We start from the raw sequence: 17069 nt of genomic DNA on the forward strand, positions 1-17069 counted from the left end.
TTTAACCTAAGTTTATTGTTTAAATATTGCTTTCATGCTATCTTGGGAACCATAATGTCTCTAGCTCTTACACTGTTGCTCAGCTGTTGGAAGCAGACTGAAACCCAGAGAAATCACACCAACATATATATATATATATATATGTATGTATGTAAAAGGTCGGCAGTTCTGAGGTTCAGCAGGTCTGGTGCACAGCTTGTTGCCTTGAGCAAATGCAGTCCTTGCTGGTAGCGTGTTCCTTTGGTAGAGGCATATGTCCAGGGATCTGTGCCGCCATTGCTTGCTAGGGCCTCCCTGTCTGGTAACCCTGCAAGATTTGTTTCAATTTGCAAATGAAGCGTGTTTTCTCATGGGGATTACACCAAAATAAATAGGCCTGGAATCCTGAAAGGATAACATAGTTTGCCAAGGAATGTGTAGCTAATTAAGCTTGGAGAGGTCAGATCTGACCTAAAGAAAGCAGAAGTCAGTTCTTGCAAAGATGTATGCAATTGCCAAATTAGGATTATTTTTTTTTAACTGTTCTTTAAAGCAGCAGCAAAATGAGATACTTTGAGCAAAGATACTATGTGTTTACACTTATTTAGCATCAAATCCTTTCAACCTACTTTATAAACCTGTGGTTAAACAGATTAATTGGGACAGGAGCCAGCACTCCATTTACATACAGTTCAGGCTGTCAAACCAGACCACAGTGCAAAGGGGTGGTGCAAAGCCTGGTAGAAGTCTAGTTTTAGGATCTTGGGGCTCCTGCTGTATGGTTTAACCTCTTAGCGACATCCAGGTTCTTCTGAGTGAGTTTCTTGTCCTTTGCTTCTGAACTCTTTTGGAGCAAATCCAGTGACCTGATAAAGAAGAGGACTTCACCTCTGATTACTGGTTTATGGTTATCAGGAGAGATAACAATCCATTTTTGATTCTAAGGATCTTCTGTTTCACTGGAGTTCTGAAGAAGTTCTTCAGTTTACCCTTCTCCCCCATAACCTATGTGGCAAATGTCTTGCCGTATATTTGTTCTTCAGAGCGCTGGAGAACAACTTTTACAACATAGGTTGAAACTGTGACTCTGCAAGATCAAATATCACAGCATGGAAGAAAGCCAGACTTCGAGGTGGTGAAGATACGTGAACAATACATTTCTGTATCTGGGGATGGCTGCATTCCTAGTTAATTGTGAAAGGTTTATTTTCCTTCAGCAACTTTGTTTGAAACAGCTTTGTGGCTTTGTCTGGGAAACAGGGATTTGTATGTAAATAACTACTCTAAATTTTTAAGTCCCTCCTGAAGGTATGTAACTTTCCATTTCAGGTGCTAATTTCAGACTTTGTTTCATAAGGCATAATCACTAGTAGACAGAAAAGAGCTGTGCACGGGTTAGGCCTGTAGGAACATGGCTTAGATGTTACAGTACTCAGTTACTCATGTGGTTTTTTTCCAAGAAACACATAGAGAGTTCCTCAAGGTTCTGCTGATCCTCTTTACATCTCGTTGAGGTGGGTCCATATAGTGTTAGCATTATTTCAGCAAACAAAAAATACTGAAGTTGAGACATTAATAAAAGGGCGCCAAAATGTCACTGTTGGAATGTGGTTTCGAATTGTTCTGTTGTTCCCTGTAGCAGCTTTATCACAGAATGAGAGGAGAGAAAAAATGTAATGTGTTAGGAAGCTCTTCTGTTGTTTCTTGGCTTCTGCACACTCTATGACAGCATTATATGTGAATAAATCTTTGCATTTTATTGATAAACATGAACGAAGCCCATGAACAGTTTTTCAGGTGTAGTTGTCTTTGCAATTTACAATGCAATCTTTTTGTTTCTTAGAAACTTAACTTCAGAACTGCTTTACATTAGTCAAGTAGGAGGGTTGTTTCCCTAGGGCAAAAGAATTTGTTGTTCTGAAGTGAAGTGGAAATGGTGTATAGGTGCACTGAATCACAGTGCTGGTTTGTATCTATTACTTTTTTCCCCCCCTTTGTTTTCTTTGTGGGAACACAGTTATATCTTGTTAATTAAAACATTGTAGTGACTGCAAAGTGCTCGTTCATTTTCTGCTGTGTTTGGTAGATCTTCCTTTAAGGCTGCTGTTTTCAATGTGTCAAAACATGCTTAATTTGAAGAGGAAAATACAGTGGGTTTGGGGCACGCTTTATAGCTATTCTCTCTAGCATGAAATGCTCAGGGTGCTTTGCTTAATCTCCAGGACAAAAGTCTGAGTTAGATACTGAGTTAGATCACACAACTAGAGATGTGGTGGTGGTACTTTTGGTTGTTTTTAAATTATTATTAATTTTTATTATTATTATTAAATAGAAGTTGTGTAACTTTTTAATCCCAAGTTAATATCCCAATAATGTCCCTTTTTATTCTAGAATTTGGATTTACATTTTTTTTATTTAGTCATCTTACAAGTTGTATCTTTGAAAGCACAGAGTTACTTTAAGAGATGCTGCACTTAATGTCCTTTAGTTTGTTTCCTTAGTGAGTAAGGGGATTTATGATTTGAGCATTTTGTGGGGTGGGTTGGAAGATCATAGAATCATAGAATGGTTTGGATTGGAAGGGACCTTAAAGATCATCCAGTTCCAACCCCCTGCCACGGGCAGGGACACCTCCCACCAGCCCCGTCCAGCCTGTCCTTGGACACTGCCAGGGATGGGGCACCTGCAGCTGCTCTGGGCAACCTGTGCCAGCGCCTCGCCATCCTCACTTCCTAATATGTAATCTAAATCTGCCCTCTTTCAGTTTAAAACCATTCCCCCTTGTCCTATCAAGAAGGGGATGATCACTGACAGGCATGTCAAAAGAAGAAAATTAAGCAGAGAAATTTCTTACGTTTTCAGGGCTTAACTCCAAAGCTGTAGTTTTAAATAAATAGGTGTGTGTGTTTAAAACCAAACCAAACAAACAAACAAAAACCTGGGGAAAGAAAAATGTGTATGTAAAGACACATATTAAGTATTTCCATGAGCTTACCATTTGGGCTCCTGACAGTCATTTATGCAACAGTCACAAGGTCTCCTAACATCACTGTAACTGCACATGATTTGGAGGGTATCAGTGGATTCATCTTGCTGCTCTCTTTCCCCTTTCTCATCAATTTTGTAACATGATAATTAGTGAACTAGAACAAACTGTTTTTTAGCAGGTCACGTATATATTTGATGAAGAATCCTCCCCTTGCACATCCGTTGTGTTACACGTAACCTGTGGCATGCATGCCAGCGTTTCTTACTTGATAAAACTGTTCCTTGGAAGAAAGTAATTCAGTATAGCCAAACTGTTAAATTGCTTTTGCAAAAGCGATATGATAGCGTTCGATATTTGGACTTTGAAATGCACCTTTGGGAATAACTGGCTCGTTCTTTGAAGACGGTTCTTCCTCTGAATGATAACCTACTTCTTGCAAAAAGAAAATAAAAAGGAAGGAAGGTAAAAATGAAAGATGCACCTGGGAGTGAAAAAAAGCCTTGAAATATAAGTACGGGATATGCCAGAAAATGACCTGTTGTGCAGCAGTGAGGGGCACTGTCGTGTCTGTTACAGCAGGCGGGGACACATTTTATTTCCTTAGTGCCAGATATCCTGAAATTTGTTGACATTTTGTCTTGTTTGAGTTAACATTTATCTGGAGTTGGTTGGTTACTCATTAACTGGTGTGGCTGGTGTTACAGTAGTATGAAGGAAAACTACCTGCAGATTCATTGGAGACAGAATTCTTCATCAAAGTAATTATTTAAATTTTTTTTCCATCAATACGGGAGTTTTCCAAACTAAGGCTCTATTCAGGAAGTATCCCACCAGGAAAGTGTTTCTGTATTAACTGTGTATACAAGAACAGGTAGTTTGTCTTTCCAGTATTTGCTTGGTTATTTGTGGGTAGCCTAATACGTCTGTATGCATGTATGTGCATGAGTCAGGTGCTGAAAATGTAACTGGTTTTGAAAATCAGGCAAGACATGTCCATATTCTGATACTGGTTGTTAATACGTGAATTTGCAGGAGTACGAAAGCTAAATGCACCTTGGTTGTATGGAACTCTGAAGTACTACACTATTGCATATCCAGTGTATTTCTTAAAAGAATAAAGAAAAGCTGACAAACTAGGTGATTACAAATGTCGGTTTTGGTTTTGTGTTCATATTTTTTTTGGTTTGGGTTGGGTTTTTTGTTGTTGTTGATCGTTTTTTGTGTTTTTTTTTTTTTTTTTAAGATCAGCTGCAGCTTATTTGGAGAATCAGAAAAGTCCTGACATTTATTGTTTAGCGTGGTTGGTACACAATATGCATAACTTCTTCAACTGATGAATGAGATGTTTATAGTCCATTTTGTCTCTGTATTGATACTGGATTGAAGCCCTGCGGTCTTGCTTTCCAGCTCTATACTTCTTTTCTAAAGGCTGATTTTTATTTTTTTAGTATGTCTCAGACCTTTGCAAACCAGGAAAAAAAGAGTTGGAGCCACTCATATCCTCAGCTGAGGTTGCCTAGACCTTGTGACAACCTCTGTTATCTGTGAACACGTCAGCTCTTTTGCTTTTAACCTGCGTCTAGATTAACAGTGGAAGAATTTGCTGCAACTGCTTGTGAGACCTGAAATTAGGAGACATAGAGACCTTGACTGTTTTCCTTCATTTGGGAAGAAATACGCTATTTGTGTATATGGAGTCAGTGAAAAAAAAAGTCAATGCACCTTGGATGATTCAGTGTGTCTTGCATTGAGTTTTGTAGCTCAAAAACAGTAGCAGTGCACCCAGATCTTTGGCTGTGTTATGCATTTACAGTGCTCTGCGGTTCAGTGACGGTTCAACACAGCAATAAGTGGTCACCAGGGATTGCAGTTCATACCAGAAGGGGTCTTATGTAATTTTTTTGGTAGTCCTAGAACAGCACCATCTAACACCAGTGTTGATCTTTGTAAAAAGAAAGTGTGAAAGACCCACAACCAGGGCAAGATGGAGCCTATCTGTAAAGTCAGGTTGCTCCGTATAGCTGTTGTAGGCAGAGTGAAGCTCAGAGAAGAAAAAAACCAAGGAAGTGCTAGCCGTTAACATTAGCTCTCATCATCTTACAGCCCTGAGCGTGTGTGAGTTGACTGAATAAAATGCCACAGATCTGCCAAAAAAATCCGTAATTCTTTGCCGAAGTTCTTTTCCCGTGGATGTCCCTAGTGCTCTTGTGTCAGAATAAAGAGGACTTTTCTTATTTCTTAGGCAGTGAGTCAGCTGTAATTATTGAGGAGGTTACAGCAGGGTTGTGTTTTCGTTAGCCAAGGGGAAAGGAGATGCTTGATTCCTCGAGGATTTTTAATAGTGGAGGGAATGGAGAGAGAAGAGGTGATATTGATGTGCTCCAGTGATGACAATTATTTTATAGTGTTTCTGATTATTAATTATGTGAGCATGTAATATCAGTTCATCTCTGCTTTTCCACTGCACTACCCAGCCAGCCTGCAAGCTCCTTTGGGGTTTCCATTAATTCTTTTTCTTCCTAGTGTAGGCAGAGAAAGGAAAGTAATAGTTGAAATTTCAGTTTTTATCTATTTTAACCTTACGCATTGCTAATGAGAACACTAGCAAAAGCTGGATTTTAGTGCTCCAAACTGCTCTGCCTGGTGGTTTGCCACTTTGGCTTGAAAGGAGAATTGGTGGTTGTAATTGAAGGTGGCATCTGAAGTTTTACATGCTGTGTTGGGCGCGGGCTCACAGAGGCAGATGTCTTCGCTTTCAGCAGCGGGAGTGCTATCATGACAGCTTAGTTAACATCTTCCATGTGTTTAGTACGGATGTTTGGTTGGGTAGGCTAGTGAATCACGAGAGGCAGTCATGAAACGAGCTGCAGAAATGTGGCGTATTAAGACCCTGGACTTGCTAATCCTGCTGAGGAGCCCAAGGGTGCAGCAGACCAACCTCCACAGCTCCTCTCTGTCCTGTGTTTCTCAGGGATAGTGTGGAGATCATGGGGAGGCTGGGAGTGGAAAATCAAAGTGCTGCTACTTTTATTTACTTTTTTAATAAGTCCTTTGTGTTTTAAGAAGTGTTGAGAATCAGTTACATGCCTTTCACAAGCAATTATGAAGGCAAATGCCATCCCTTCCGTGCTGGTGGTTAAGAGCGGTTCCTCGGAGGTACGACCAGAGCAGGCTGTCCTGGTGTAATCGGGTCTGTCTCTTTGGGCTGCCTGCAGGACTGAGGTTTCTTTTTGTTCTTTCAGCTTGCTCTGTTGCATGGATGGCATCTTCTTTTTATTACTCTAATGCTTATAAATGATGCATCAGGCCCCTCCTACTCGGTAACACACTCTGAGCCATGGCTTGAGAGCTGGTGGGACAGCTCACCAGTGGGACCAGAGAGAGAACACCTTTGTAGTCCAGGTGTTGCTGCTGAGTTCCTGGCTCTGCTCTGTTGGCTGAGAGGCGAGTCCATCCTGGAGAGCTGTAATTGTGAAGGTGAACGTGTTAAATGAAAGGAGTTTTCACTGGGGTTAGCCTCAAAGTGCTTGTTAAAGTGAGCGTGTATGATGACTTACTGGGGCTCAGCTGAGTGGTGTAAACTGATGAACCACAGTCTTTTGACTTGGCTGTGTGAGGTCCGAGGGTGCCTGCAGCTAACTCTTGCTTTTCCCTAGATCGTCGGGTAATCTGAGTTAGTCATGCTTTCCTTGGCTTTCTTGTGTTTTAGTTTTGAATAGTCAAACAAGAGTGGTTTTTGTTGGTTGGTTTTGGTTTTTTTTTTTTGGTGTGATGCATCCAGAACATGTTCTCCATAGGAAGCGTTTTAACGTGAAGCCAAGCCTCTGAAATTATGTGAGTCCACGGAGTATCTGTTCTGCTTTCTCTGCTCAGCCTACACCCATTAAAAAAGCCAGAACAAGAAATAAGGTGTTAGGAACTGCTGAAGTCCTAGAGTACATGAAAAGCAGAATACTTATTTATTAACTAAAACTGAGTTGATATGAGAAGGCTGCAAAGGCTGGAGGAGGGAAGAAAGCCCTCCACATTTCCCTGCATATGTGACCTGAGGGAAGGCATTACTCTTCAGCTGGCTCCACTGATGACAGCATGTGTGCAAGGCACCGAGTTAGCACTGAGCTAATGCAAACTGTTCAGGGGGCTGAGAGAAAGTAATGCAGCTGAGGACACTCGGATTCTGCACCTGGTCTGGTTGGTGCCCATTTGCCTCTGCCTGGATTTTGGAGTATTTGAGGGAGCTCAGTCAATGGGATTGGGTCAGCTCCAAAGGAAGTATCTTTTTTTCTCTTATTTTATTATTGTGTTTTATTCCAGGTGGTGACACCCTGCTTTCTTCCAAGCAACTACGAACTGGTAAGTGATTTTGGCACTACTGATATCCATCAGGTTTTATTAGGTTATAGATTAAGTTATTCCTGTAGCCTCCAATAATCTTTTGTTATTTCAGTACTGTGCCATCACCTTTCCCCTGTGAGGGCCTGGCAAATCAAGGGTCTGTTCTTGAAGCTTGTTAGTGTCCTGTCCCATGCAGGAGTCTGGTTGTTTTATTGAGCATTTTTCAAGGCTAAAGATTAACTGGGTGAAATGTTTTCTGCCGGTTTGGATTCTCCTTAAACGGGACAGGATGACCTGCCTGTGATGCCACAATCATGTGCTGTTGTCTGTGTTACCTTATCTGCTTTTGTTTGTGTGTTTTAAATAACAAAAGAAGACATTAATTGTTTCAACATACGGATGTCTTATTTCAGTTTGGAAATATGGATAGCAGACTATTTGGTTGGGGCCTGTTGTTTTTTGTTGCTGGGGGAAGAGAGGAAGCTAACCCATGCTTCCTCATGATAGGAAAATGATAAGGCTTTTCTGGCTGGCATGACTGAGTTTGGTTATTTCAGCTCTAAGGGTAATATGAATAATGCCTGGAGGATGGGATGCAACAGCTATTTATTGAACCAGCACTACCATGTGCTAGTGCCGTTACTAGAACTAATCAGGCAACAGCTGATGCCCAAGTGTCAGCTGAGAGCCCTATGTATTTACATATGTGATGCAGCTACTGGCAACTGGGCATCCTGCATCTCGCTCCTGCCTTGTGACAACAATTGGCCAAGACACTTTGCATATTTCTGTGTCTTGATTCCCTGCTGGAAAAATGCAGGTAATGCTACTTGCCTAATATGAACCACAGAAGTCAAAAAGTGCTTTGGATGTGTTGGTTCATGCTTTTCTTAATCATTGTCCTTTAAAAGAAAGGCTGGAATCCTAAATCTGTGGTTCACGTTATTAGGAGGAATGTGAATATCAACTTGTGGGAGGTCTCTCCTAATTTTGACCCAGTAATTTTATGAATTAAATCACGTCAGAGTCTGAGGATCCTCTATGGCATTACTGCTAAAATCATAAATAGAAAATAAACCCTTCCTTACATCTGCAGCTCACAGTATTAGATGCAGACTGGCAACTGTGGTTGCTGTTTCTTGTGTGTTGTGCATGCAACCTGCATATGGATTCTGACATGGAAAATTTGTCATTCAGCAACAATTTTTAAGCATACAGCAACCTGTGGAATATGGTACCAGTCATTGCCGTTAATAATTCAGGTTGAACTTGGTTTATGTGAACTGTGAACATGGGGCAATGCGGGTGATCTGGGCAGTGTGGCTGGCAGAAGTGGTCTAACCTGTTTTAGTTCACTAGCAGGGACGTAGCCAGAGATATACTCAGTCCCTGAATAAAACATTTACTAGTTTTAGGCAGAAGAAAGGGTAGATTTTAATTTAAATTTATTGCAGGGAAAGCTGTAGGTGAAATACTTTCACTACATACTGTGTAATATGTTCTTATTATTGAGAGTGAGGCTGAGCTTTTTTTTTTGCTTTTGCTGTGAAATGTGGTTACACTTTCAGATTGGGAGTCTGCCTTGTGCCCAAATAAATTTTAGCTGTTTAATGAAGAGTTATGTTGTTCTGAAGAAGGATAACCTATGACCGTATTAGCTGTAAGCAGTTTCTTTTACAGTCATTTTGAGTGTAAAATACTGAGAAGATCAAGAACGAGTAGTTGGGATCTTTAAATAATAAGGACGGCAGTACTCTGTTCCAATTAATCAAAACTTCGTTGCATTGCAATTTGCTGCTGAACTATGGATTTATCCCCATTCATTCCAGCCAAGGAATTCCAGCCTTCCAGTTCTGATGTGAATAAACGATGCATATGCCTGCTCTAAATTAGTGCTACATATATTTAGCCAATGTAATGGTTGCTCTCCTTAATGTGGCTTACAGCAAGAACTATAGTTAAACTCTCAGTGGCATGTTTGCTGAAGACTGTTGAAGCCTGACGAAACTCACAGATGCTCTTTTTCTTCAGAATGTGGTTTTTATTGATTATTTTCAGCTTGGATGTCTGTTTCCAAAGAGGCCTTTTCTTCCCATTTCTGATGAGCTGTGTATATTGGAGCTGTGTAATGACATCAGGATCTTCACAGATCAATGCAATGCAGCTGTTTGGCGTTTCAGGTGCTATATAAACCAGCTGCTGTGAAGTGTTCTAATACTGCTTACTTTATGTTGTCATGCACATTCCTCTGGTCGGGGAAAGGGGGATGTTGTTAGTCCAGCTCTGTTAATTCAAGTCAAATGTTGAACAAAGGTGACCTATTCCGGTGCACTTTGTTTTATTTCACGAATAGGCAGTGGGTTAGTAGTGGCAATGGACTTTCATTGCAGAGGTGTACAGCGTGACCCAAAGTTTTTAAAAAAGAAATAAAAAGGGTGAAAAAGTGCTATGGTCACTGTTGGTTGGGGTTTTTTTTGTTGTTTTTTGGGTTTGGGGTTTTTTTTTAATCTAAAGAGCTGACTTAGCTTATGTAACAGTTCTCCTAAAATTTCGTAAAAATCAAAGATGCCAAGTCTGTTTAAACAGCCTTTTCTGGAATTGTTGGATCTTTTTTTTGAAAGTTTTTCAATTACTTTTTTTTTAAACAACATTTTTAATTAAGGAAAAATTTACTAACAAGTACACACATTTTTCTTAAACAAGTCTTTTTTTCTAGCACTGCAAAAAGAAAAGGAGGTTTAAAGCTCCCTAACCTTAAAGTTACAAACACACTTCATTTCATCTATTACTTTAAAAAGATAAAAATAAAATACAGGGAAAGCCAATGGAAGGACGGTATTTTTGAGTTTGTGTTTAGATGCTAGGAAGTATTCTAGGGTGGTTTAAGATGCTTCAAGAAGGCAGTAAGTTTGTCTCCACTGGTATTTTTTTTTCCCCATCCTTCATGATCTTGTATTTTTGAAAAAGAATAAAGGAAATTAATTCCTCAGAGGCTTGCACATGTATCCCACCAAGTGTCTTGTGGTAATGAAATGTGGCATGAAGGCCCAAACCTCTTAGCATACATGGATTCTTATCTTAAAATTACTCCATCAGTTGAATGGCCCTTCTCACTGCATGACTTGTCAGTTTTAAGGCACAGTTAAGTAGTGATCTTTACCAGGGAAATTTTGGATTTAACCTTTATAACCCTTCTTCTTCTGCTCCCCCCCCCCCCCTTTTTTCCCCTCTTTTTTTTTTTTTCCCCAGCTAGTTACTAAGGAATTCTGCATATCTGTAGTGTTGTCATCTAAATACCACATTTCACAACCAGTTGTTATAAAGATTATATGTATGTAAAATTTAAACTCTTTATAATATTTATAAAGATTATATATCTCTATGCAGAAAGATTAAGTGCAGACTTACCCAGCTACTTATGCTTTATTGTAACATCACTTCAAACTGAATTTTGTTTAGCTGTTTTGCCAAGTGTTGGATGGAAGTTTAATTATTTTGGTAGAAACTGGGAAGGGGGGTGGCAGTGGTTCTGTTTTTTTTGGTTTGCTTAACTCTGTTTTCCTTAAGTATGCAAGCCTCTTTTCTGCTTGTGAAGAGAAAAATCAGACTTTCACAGTCAGGCCCCTCCTAAAAAATGCAAAACCTGATTTTGAACAGTGCGTCAGACTGTGCTCTGGCCTGTCTCAAAAGAGGAGGTGAACAGAATAAAACTGGCTGTGCAAGAAAAGGGTGTTTTTTGTGTAGGTAGGTTTTTTTGGGATGTTTATGTTTTTTGTTATTTTTTTTTTAAAGGAGTGGGAGAATACCTTGAAAAAATTGCTGAAGAAGCAAGTGGTGGAGTCTCAGTGGTCTCATCCTTATTGCGTATCTCCTTGTTTCTCTGGTAGTTAACACATACCTTCATGCCTACAGCATTTTCTCAAAAGAAACTAAAAGTGAATTTTTGTGAAAATGTATTATGGTACAAAGAAAAAAAAAACAGGTGTATATGGGGGAAGAGAGGAAGAGAACAGAAAACCTTAAGAAAATTCAGTACTGTATCAGCATTTGAAAAAAAATTAGTCCTTTTAAGCAAAAAATCTCCCCTTCCTTTTTTTTTTTTTTTTTTTTTTCCCCTCTCTATAGTGCCCGGTGACTGCAGTCCTCCCCAGCAGCTTTGGCTGAGAAAGATCAGTGGATACAACAACATGCGTTTTTATCCTTGCTGCATTCATTTATTTTTTTATGCATTCATTTATTTTTTAAACGCATCTTCCCAGAAAAAAATGTGAGGCCGCCTGTTGTTCCCAGGGAGCACAGCCAGCCTGTTTTTAGTGTGAGCCCGCATGAGATTTTCTGAGAAATCTGAGGCCGTTTGTGCTGCTGGGAAAGGCCTGAGCGTGCGGGTGACGGATTGCATTCTCCAGTTTCATTTTTAAGTGGGGCGTCAGTCCTAGAAGATGTAGGATTGTTAACTTGGGTTAATCAGGTGTGACCTCCAAGTGCCCTTGGGCGGTGGCCGTGGGGAGCTGGGAGCTGCCAGGCCACAGTGGTTCTGCTCTGCCTGCTGCCATGTTGGCTATCCGGCTTAGATCGGTAAAAGCTTTGCTGGAAAACTGCAGCAAGTGGGTTTGATTTGTAATAAAATTTCCCTGACTAATGGCCAATTAATTTCTGGGTTTTTCCTTCCTTATTCAAAGAATGTAAATCTTATGGAAAACTAGGGAAAGGCCTAGATTTATGGGGACTTACTTTTCCCCCCATATGCTGCATCCAAACTTTAGCTCACAGGACCTGTGAGATGTGCATATAGCAAACGTAGCAAGCACGATTTGGTGGAGGTGAAGGGTACAGAAAGCCAACCAGACCTCCCTGGGATCCTAGAGCATTGCTAGGATCTGTCCCGCCTCCTTCCCTCAGTCCTAGCAGAGCGGCGGTGCCAGGCCGCGCTGCCCGGCCAGCATGCCTGCACCTGGTGGGGAGGGAAAGTCAGTGGGGCTGGGCTGGGCCCCGTGTTGTTTGCAAAGCCGGGCGGGATCCAGTGGAGGTTTGTGTCTGCTGGTTCAGTTCCTGCTTTGTCGCCATCCAGAACCATAGTGCCCATGTCTCTATGTGAAGAAGTCTGTGGGCTTTGGAAAAACCTTTATGGGGATGATGCTTCTCCACATCTGGTTCATACAGCTTTCCTGAATGATGGGGAAGCAAAGGTGGCTTGAAACTTTTTTAAGCTAGCACTTTTTTCCTCTTCAGTTTTGCTCTAATAAATTTTGATCTATGCTTTTCCCTTCCTTTCTCTTTTCCCAGCTTCATGATTCCTCTTTTTCTTGACTTCTTGATTTTAGTGCCGTGTTCCGCTAGTGCCCTCGATTGGAGAAGCACAAGACACCTTCTTGACAAAACCTGTGAGCTGCAGCCTGAATTGAAACACTTGACATGGTTAATTTTTCAACCTTTTTCAGATTTGCCGATCCCCAGAAGGGGGTTGATGTGGGCCCCTATATAATGCATTTCTGTGGGGTTTGTTTTTTGTTTTTATGTTCCAAGTGCTTACTAGAGTAAGCTATGGACCTCACAGGTCTGCAGAGTAGGGGTTCGGGAACATGATTTTGAAGCAGTCAGTGCCTTGTTCATGAATGTCCCCAACTTAGCTGTAAAAGGGACAAGATAATCAAACAGTGTGAGTGTGGATACCCCACTCCCCCAAATTAATGGAATGTGGTGATCCTGAATTAAGCAGCGCAGCATATGCCAAATTCAATAGCTAGTCATTGTATTTTCCAGGAGAGAGGGCTCATGTTGTTTCTAGGAATATTAGAGAACTAAACAATTTTGTAGAAGCTTAAATATGAAGTTTTGTTATAATGCAGTGTTCAGTCCCTGACATTCATCCCAAATGAAATGAAAATCAGGCTTTCTTGGAACAAAACCGTTCTGCGGCAGCGGGGGATCCATGGGAGGGAGCGGTTTGGGAGCTCTGCAGCCAGCTTTGCCTGCCTGTTGGTTTATGTTCTCCCAACCTCTCCCCGAGCGCGGCACTGTCACAGGCAGAAATGCCTGCTTTTCAGCAGCAGGACACGATTTGCTATACAACAGCTAAGCCCAGTGACAGGACGTCCTTGCAAGATGTCTCACGCTGCCTTCGGCCTTCCCAGCTTTCTTTTAGCTAAAGGGAAGTTACCCGTGTTTCAGGCTCCTTGGTATCCTTAGTTTTTACTTTGCATGGACACTTCTTGTATATGTTTGACTTTACTAAGGAAATGGGCTTACATAGATTCTGCTTGACAGCTCACACTGGAAAAGGGACATACACACTTCAGGGTAGGTTTTTTCTGCTTTTATGCATGTATTTTCCATTCGTTCATAGCTTATCTTGAGAGTGACAGATCTTGTGTCCCTTCTGAATGTGCTTTTAGTTAGTCTTTGAAAAGGCTTTCTCAATGGAAGAATGTGTAAAAGGAAAAGACAGTACCAGTCGCATCTCTGTAGTGTTTTCCAGCCAAATATTAAAAAAAACCCCAACAAAACACAAACCACAGAACTGTAGCACAAGGTATCACAGTGTTGTGGAGGACTGGCACCTTTCAAAAGGAAAAGACAAATCCTTTCGAATCCTTTAGTGTTAATTTAATTGGCTTTTCTTATAGCCAGTATTCATTGTCATAAGCACAGTTATCCATGTGGACGCCTCTTTTCTGGCAGAACTGTGAAGCAAATACCATTCCTTAGGTTCTAAGTTCTGATGTTTTGTCTGACATATAATAGTGGAAACTAATCTTCAGTCAGAAGCTAATCACATAGCATCCCATTTTAGCTCACTGTCATTTCAGCAATCATGCTGGTTTAATTTGCTGTAGGGTAATGTTTTTCACATTGCTTCAAGAATTTAGTACTTGCACCTGAGTATCAAGGCGCGTTCAATAGGAGTGTTATGTGTGAACTTGCTTTTGCTTCTTCTTGCTGAATGTCATTAAATGCTGGAGCGAGAGAGGTTGAAGCTCAGGTCTGTTTCTTGCAGAAATGTCACAGCATTACCTGGTAGATGTGGGGGAGGAAGGGAGGGAAGCTGGAGTTTGTTGGGTTTTAGGTTCTTTAAAGTGGAACCCAAATGAGAAGCTTTCAGGGCAAGGTAGCCCTACTAATTAGCAAAATGTTAACAGAGGTGGAGAAGCTGTGTCTTTATTGAAGGGAGGGAGTAGTGCATTTCCTTTCGCATTCATTTAAGGGCTGATGTGTATTCCTTTTGTGCTTACTAAAAGGAATATAACCTTTTCTTTTTTTTTAAGTAACTACAATTTTATCTTTTGCTTTAATGGCTTTAGTTTTAGTTCAGAGAGGATTTTTTAGGGGACTGTTGGCAGGAATCTGCATAGTTTTGTCCTGTGATGGCAGGAGGGGGAGGTAGTACAATTTTTTGGGAATGATTTTTTCCTTAAGCCATAGCAAAATGTTTTTATTTTCTAACCATGTGGATCTAATATCCTTTGAACTGGCTTTATGGGGGGGCAGAGAATGTTTTGCTGTGTTTGATATTCTTGAAATGCTGTGATTGGTGAGGTGCACAAGTAACACGTTAGCTGCAATATAGTTTCATCACAGCGTTCAGTACGTTATATTGGGTCAAAGTATAATGGCTGCACATGGGGCTAATGAGATGTGAGAGGCATCTAATCTCCTCTTCTCTCTGATTTTGAGTTTTACACTGGGAAAGTGATTCTAGTAATACAGGTGACAGCTTCCCCCTGGAGAATAGTAGTATTTCTTATGCTTTTACAGGTAGTATTGGGAAAAAACACCCCAAAAATGACATGTGGTGGAATATTGTAATGTGCAGTGGTGTTTTCCGTATGAGGTAGCAGGTCCTTTGCCTATGGCAATGTGTCTTCCAGCTGGGAGAGAGGAGTGGGAGAGAAGTTGGGAAGTGGAAACAGTGGGCACGAAGCGAGGGGGTTTGATGTCGCTGTAGAAGGAGGGAGGGAGGACAGTTCTGTTATGGAGTTGGCAAGATCAGTTTTGCTGTCCTGGTTAACATTTTTTGGTTTGCTTTACTTTTTTTCTCCTGAATGTCCCATAGACTTAGGTCATCCTGGTTCCTTTGCCATCTCTTTTTCTTTTTCTCTTTCGGGACTTAAAGTAAGATTTGACTGGCACAGCTGTATCTTAGAGTGGTCACCCCATGCTAAAGTAGAAAGTAATGATGATGTTCCAAGAAGAAATGTCAAGCTTTCGCTAAACCCTTTAGAAATTTGAGATGTAGCTCTTCTGTCTTAATGTGGCTGATAGTCTTGGTTAAGATCTTTAGCTTGGATATTAGAATATACTTTCAAAGCCCCCCTTCATTTGTGTCCAGAGACTTGAAGCTGGATCTTCCATATCTTAAATGAGCGTACCACATTAGTTAGCAGCTGAAGAATTTTATTTGTAATTTTCTTCCTAGAGTTGATGAATAAGCAGCAAGAGTAGCAGTATTTGGCTTGGGGACAACCATTTTAAAGCCATGCAGGGAGCGTGCAGAGACTTGAGTGTACATCCTTAGGTGGCCCAGTTTTGAAAGAAAGGGATTAGATGCTGGCATCTGCTTACTGTGTGTATGTGTATATACGTGTGTGTGTGCGCACACACATACACATGTTACACAAAGACTTGTATTTACCTGGGATGGTTTTGTCACCACAACTCATTTAAGCACTCTTCCCATTAAATCAGAAGAAAAAGGGCACAGAGTCATCCTGCCAGTTGAGATAGTTATGTCAAGCCCGCTGCTTCTAGCACTCTGTGTTCCCTCTCTGTAGTAAGGTGGAGGGAGAGAGCTATTGCTTCCAGCTGAGTGAGAGAATATAAGGCATTTCAAGTAGGGGCTGGACAAGCCAAAGAGCAAGTTCAAAACACTAACAAAGAATGAGGAAAGAGGATATTCTTGCTTCTTGTTCTATCTATTAGTTATGCTCAAAAACTTTCAGACTACACCAGTCCAGTGCTAAACTGAGAAATACATGGAAAAAATCCTTTTGAACTGGCAGCCATTAGGTGTAAACCTCATTTATGTCTCTGTTCTATATGCAGTAACACATACAGGCTGCTTAGTTGTTCTGGAAGGGTAGGTGCTGAGCTCAGCTTGCGCATGAACTTTCTGGGGAAGAGCAAGACAGGTGGCATGTTTTCCCAAGAGCTGTGTTTGTGGAGCCCGCAAAGTCTTTCTGTGCGGCAACCTCCAAGGGAATCAAAAAATTGTATTTTGCCTTTTTGTCTACAGATTTGTGTATTCCTGCTAAGTAGCCATGAGCATCTTAAGACATGAAATAGTAGTAACTAAGGTTATAACGATACAGGTGTTTGTCTTATGTATCATCTTTAATCTGCTGAGAACTTGGAAGTTTCAGTCAATTTAGGGTTTCTGGGTTGAATTAATAGCATGAGTTTATATATTAGTTCTTCTGACTGACAGGTTTGTATGTTTAGCACTGTGGAGATTTGATAGCTGACAAGCAGAGTCAAGTTATTAAACAAAAAATAAAACAACCTCAAAACCTTTTCTTGTGAGATTGGCTCACAGTTAACTCCTGTTGTAAGGCTTATGGTTTGTGCAGGATGTATGCCCTATTAAATCTGGGGGGTGCTCATTGAATTAAGCAAGGTGTTGCTACTGTAATGTGCACTCTGAGAATCTGTAACTGGGTTTTGAGTTGAGATGTGCTACTCGAGTGTATCTGAATCTCAGTAACCTACCAAAAAAAGCTGACAGTTATAAAGCTGCATCTCTAGTTCAAAGTGTCTTTCCCACAGCAGGCTT

The 17069-nt window shown here is 40.8% G+C and overlaps 1 protein-coding gene across 13 annotated transcripts in view; it reads left to right on the forward strand.

Annotated features, from left to right (window-relative positions):
* Positions 1-17069, forward strand: part of TNS3 (tensin 3) — a 282225-nt gene that overhangs the window by 136888 nt on the left and 128268 nt on the right. For 11 of the 13 annotated variants that reach the window (XM_055807042.1, XM_055807046.1, XM_055807043.1 and 8 more), the window contains one exon: positions 7283-7321. In XM_055807042.1, the coding sequence (XP_055663017.1) occupies positions 7283-7321 (39 nt within the window). Of the gene's footprint in view, positions 1-3178; positions 3727-3784; positions 3840-7282; positions 7322-17069 lie in introns of those variants that run through there. The other 2 variants (XM_027791945.2, XM_027791946.2) reach the window with 2 other exon arrangements.

This window comes from Falco peregrinus, chromosome 5, assembly GCF_023634155.1.
Source record: "Falco peregrinus isolate bFalPer1 chromosome 5, bFalPer1.pri, whole genome shotgun sequence".
NCBI classification, from domain to species: Eukaryota; Metazoa; Chordata; class Aves; order Falconiformes; family Falconidae; genus Falco; species Falco peregrinus.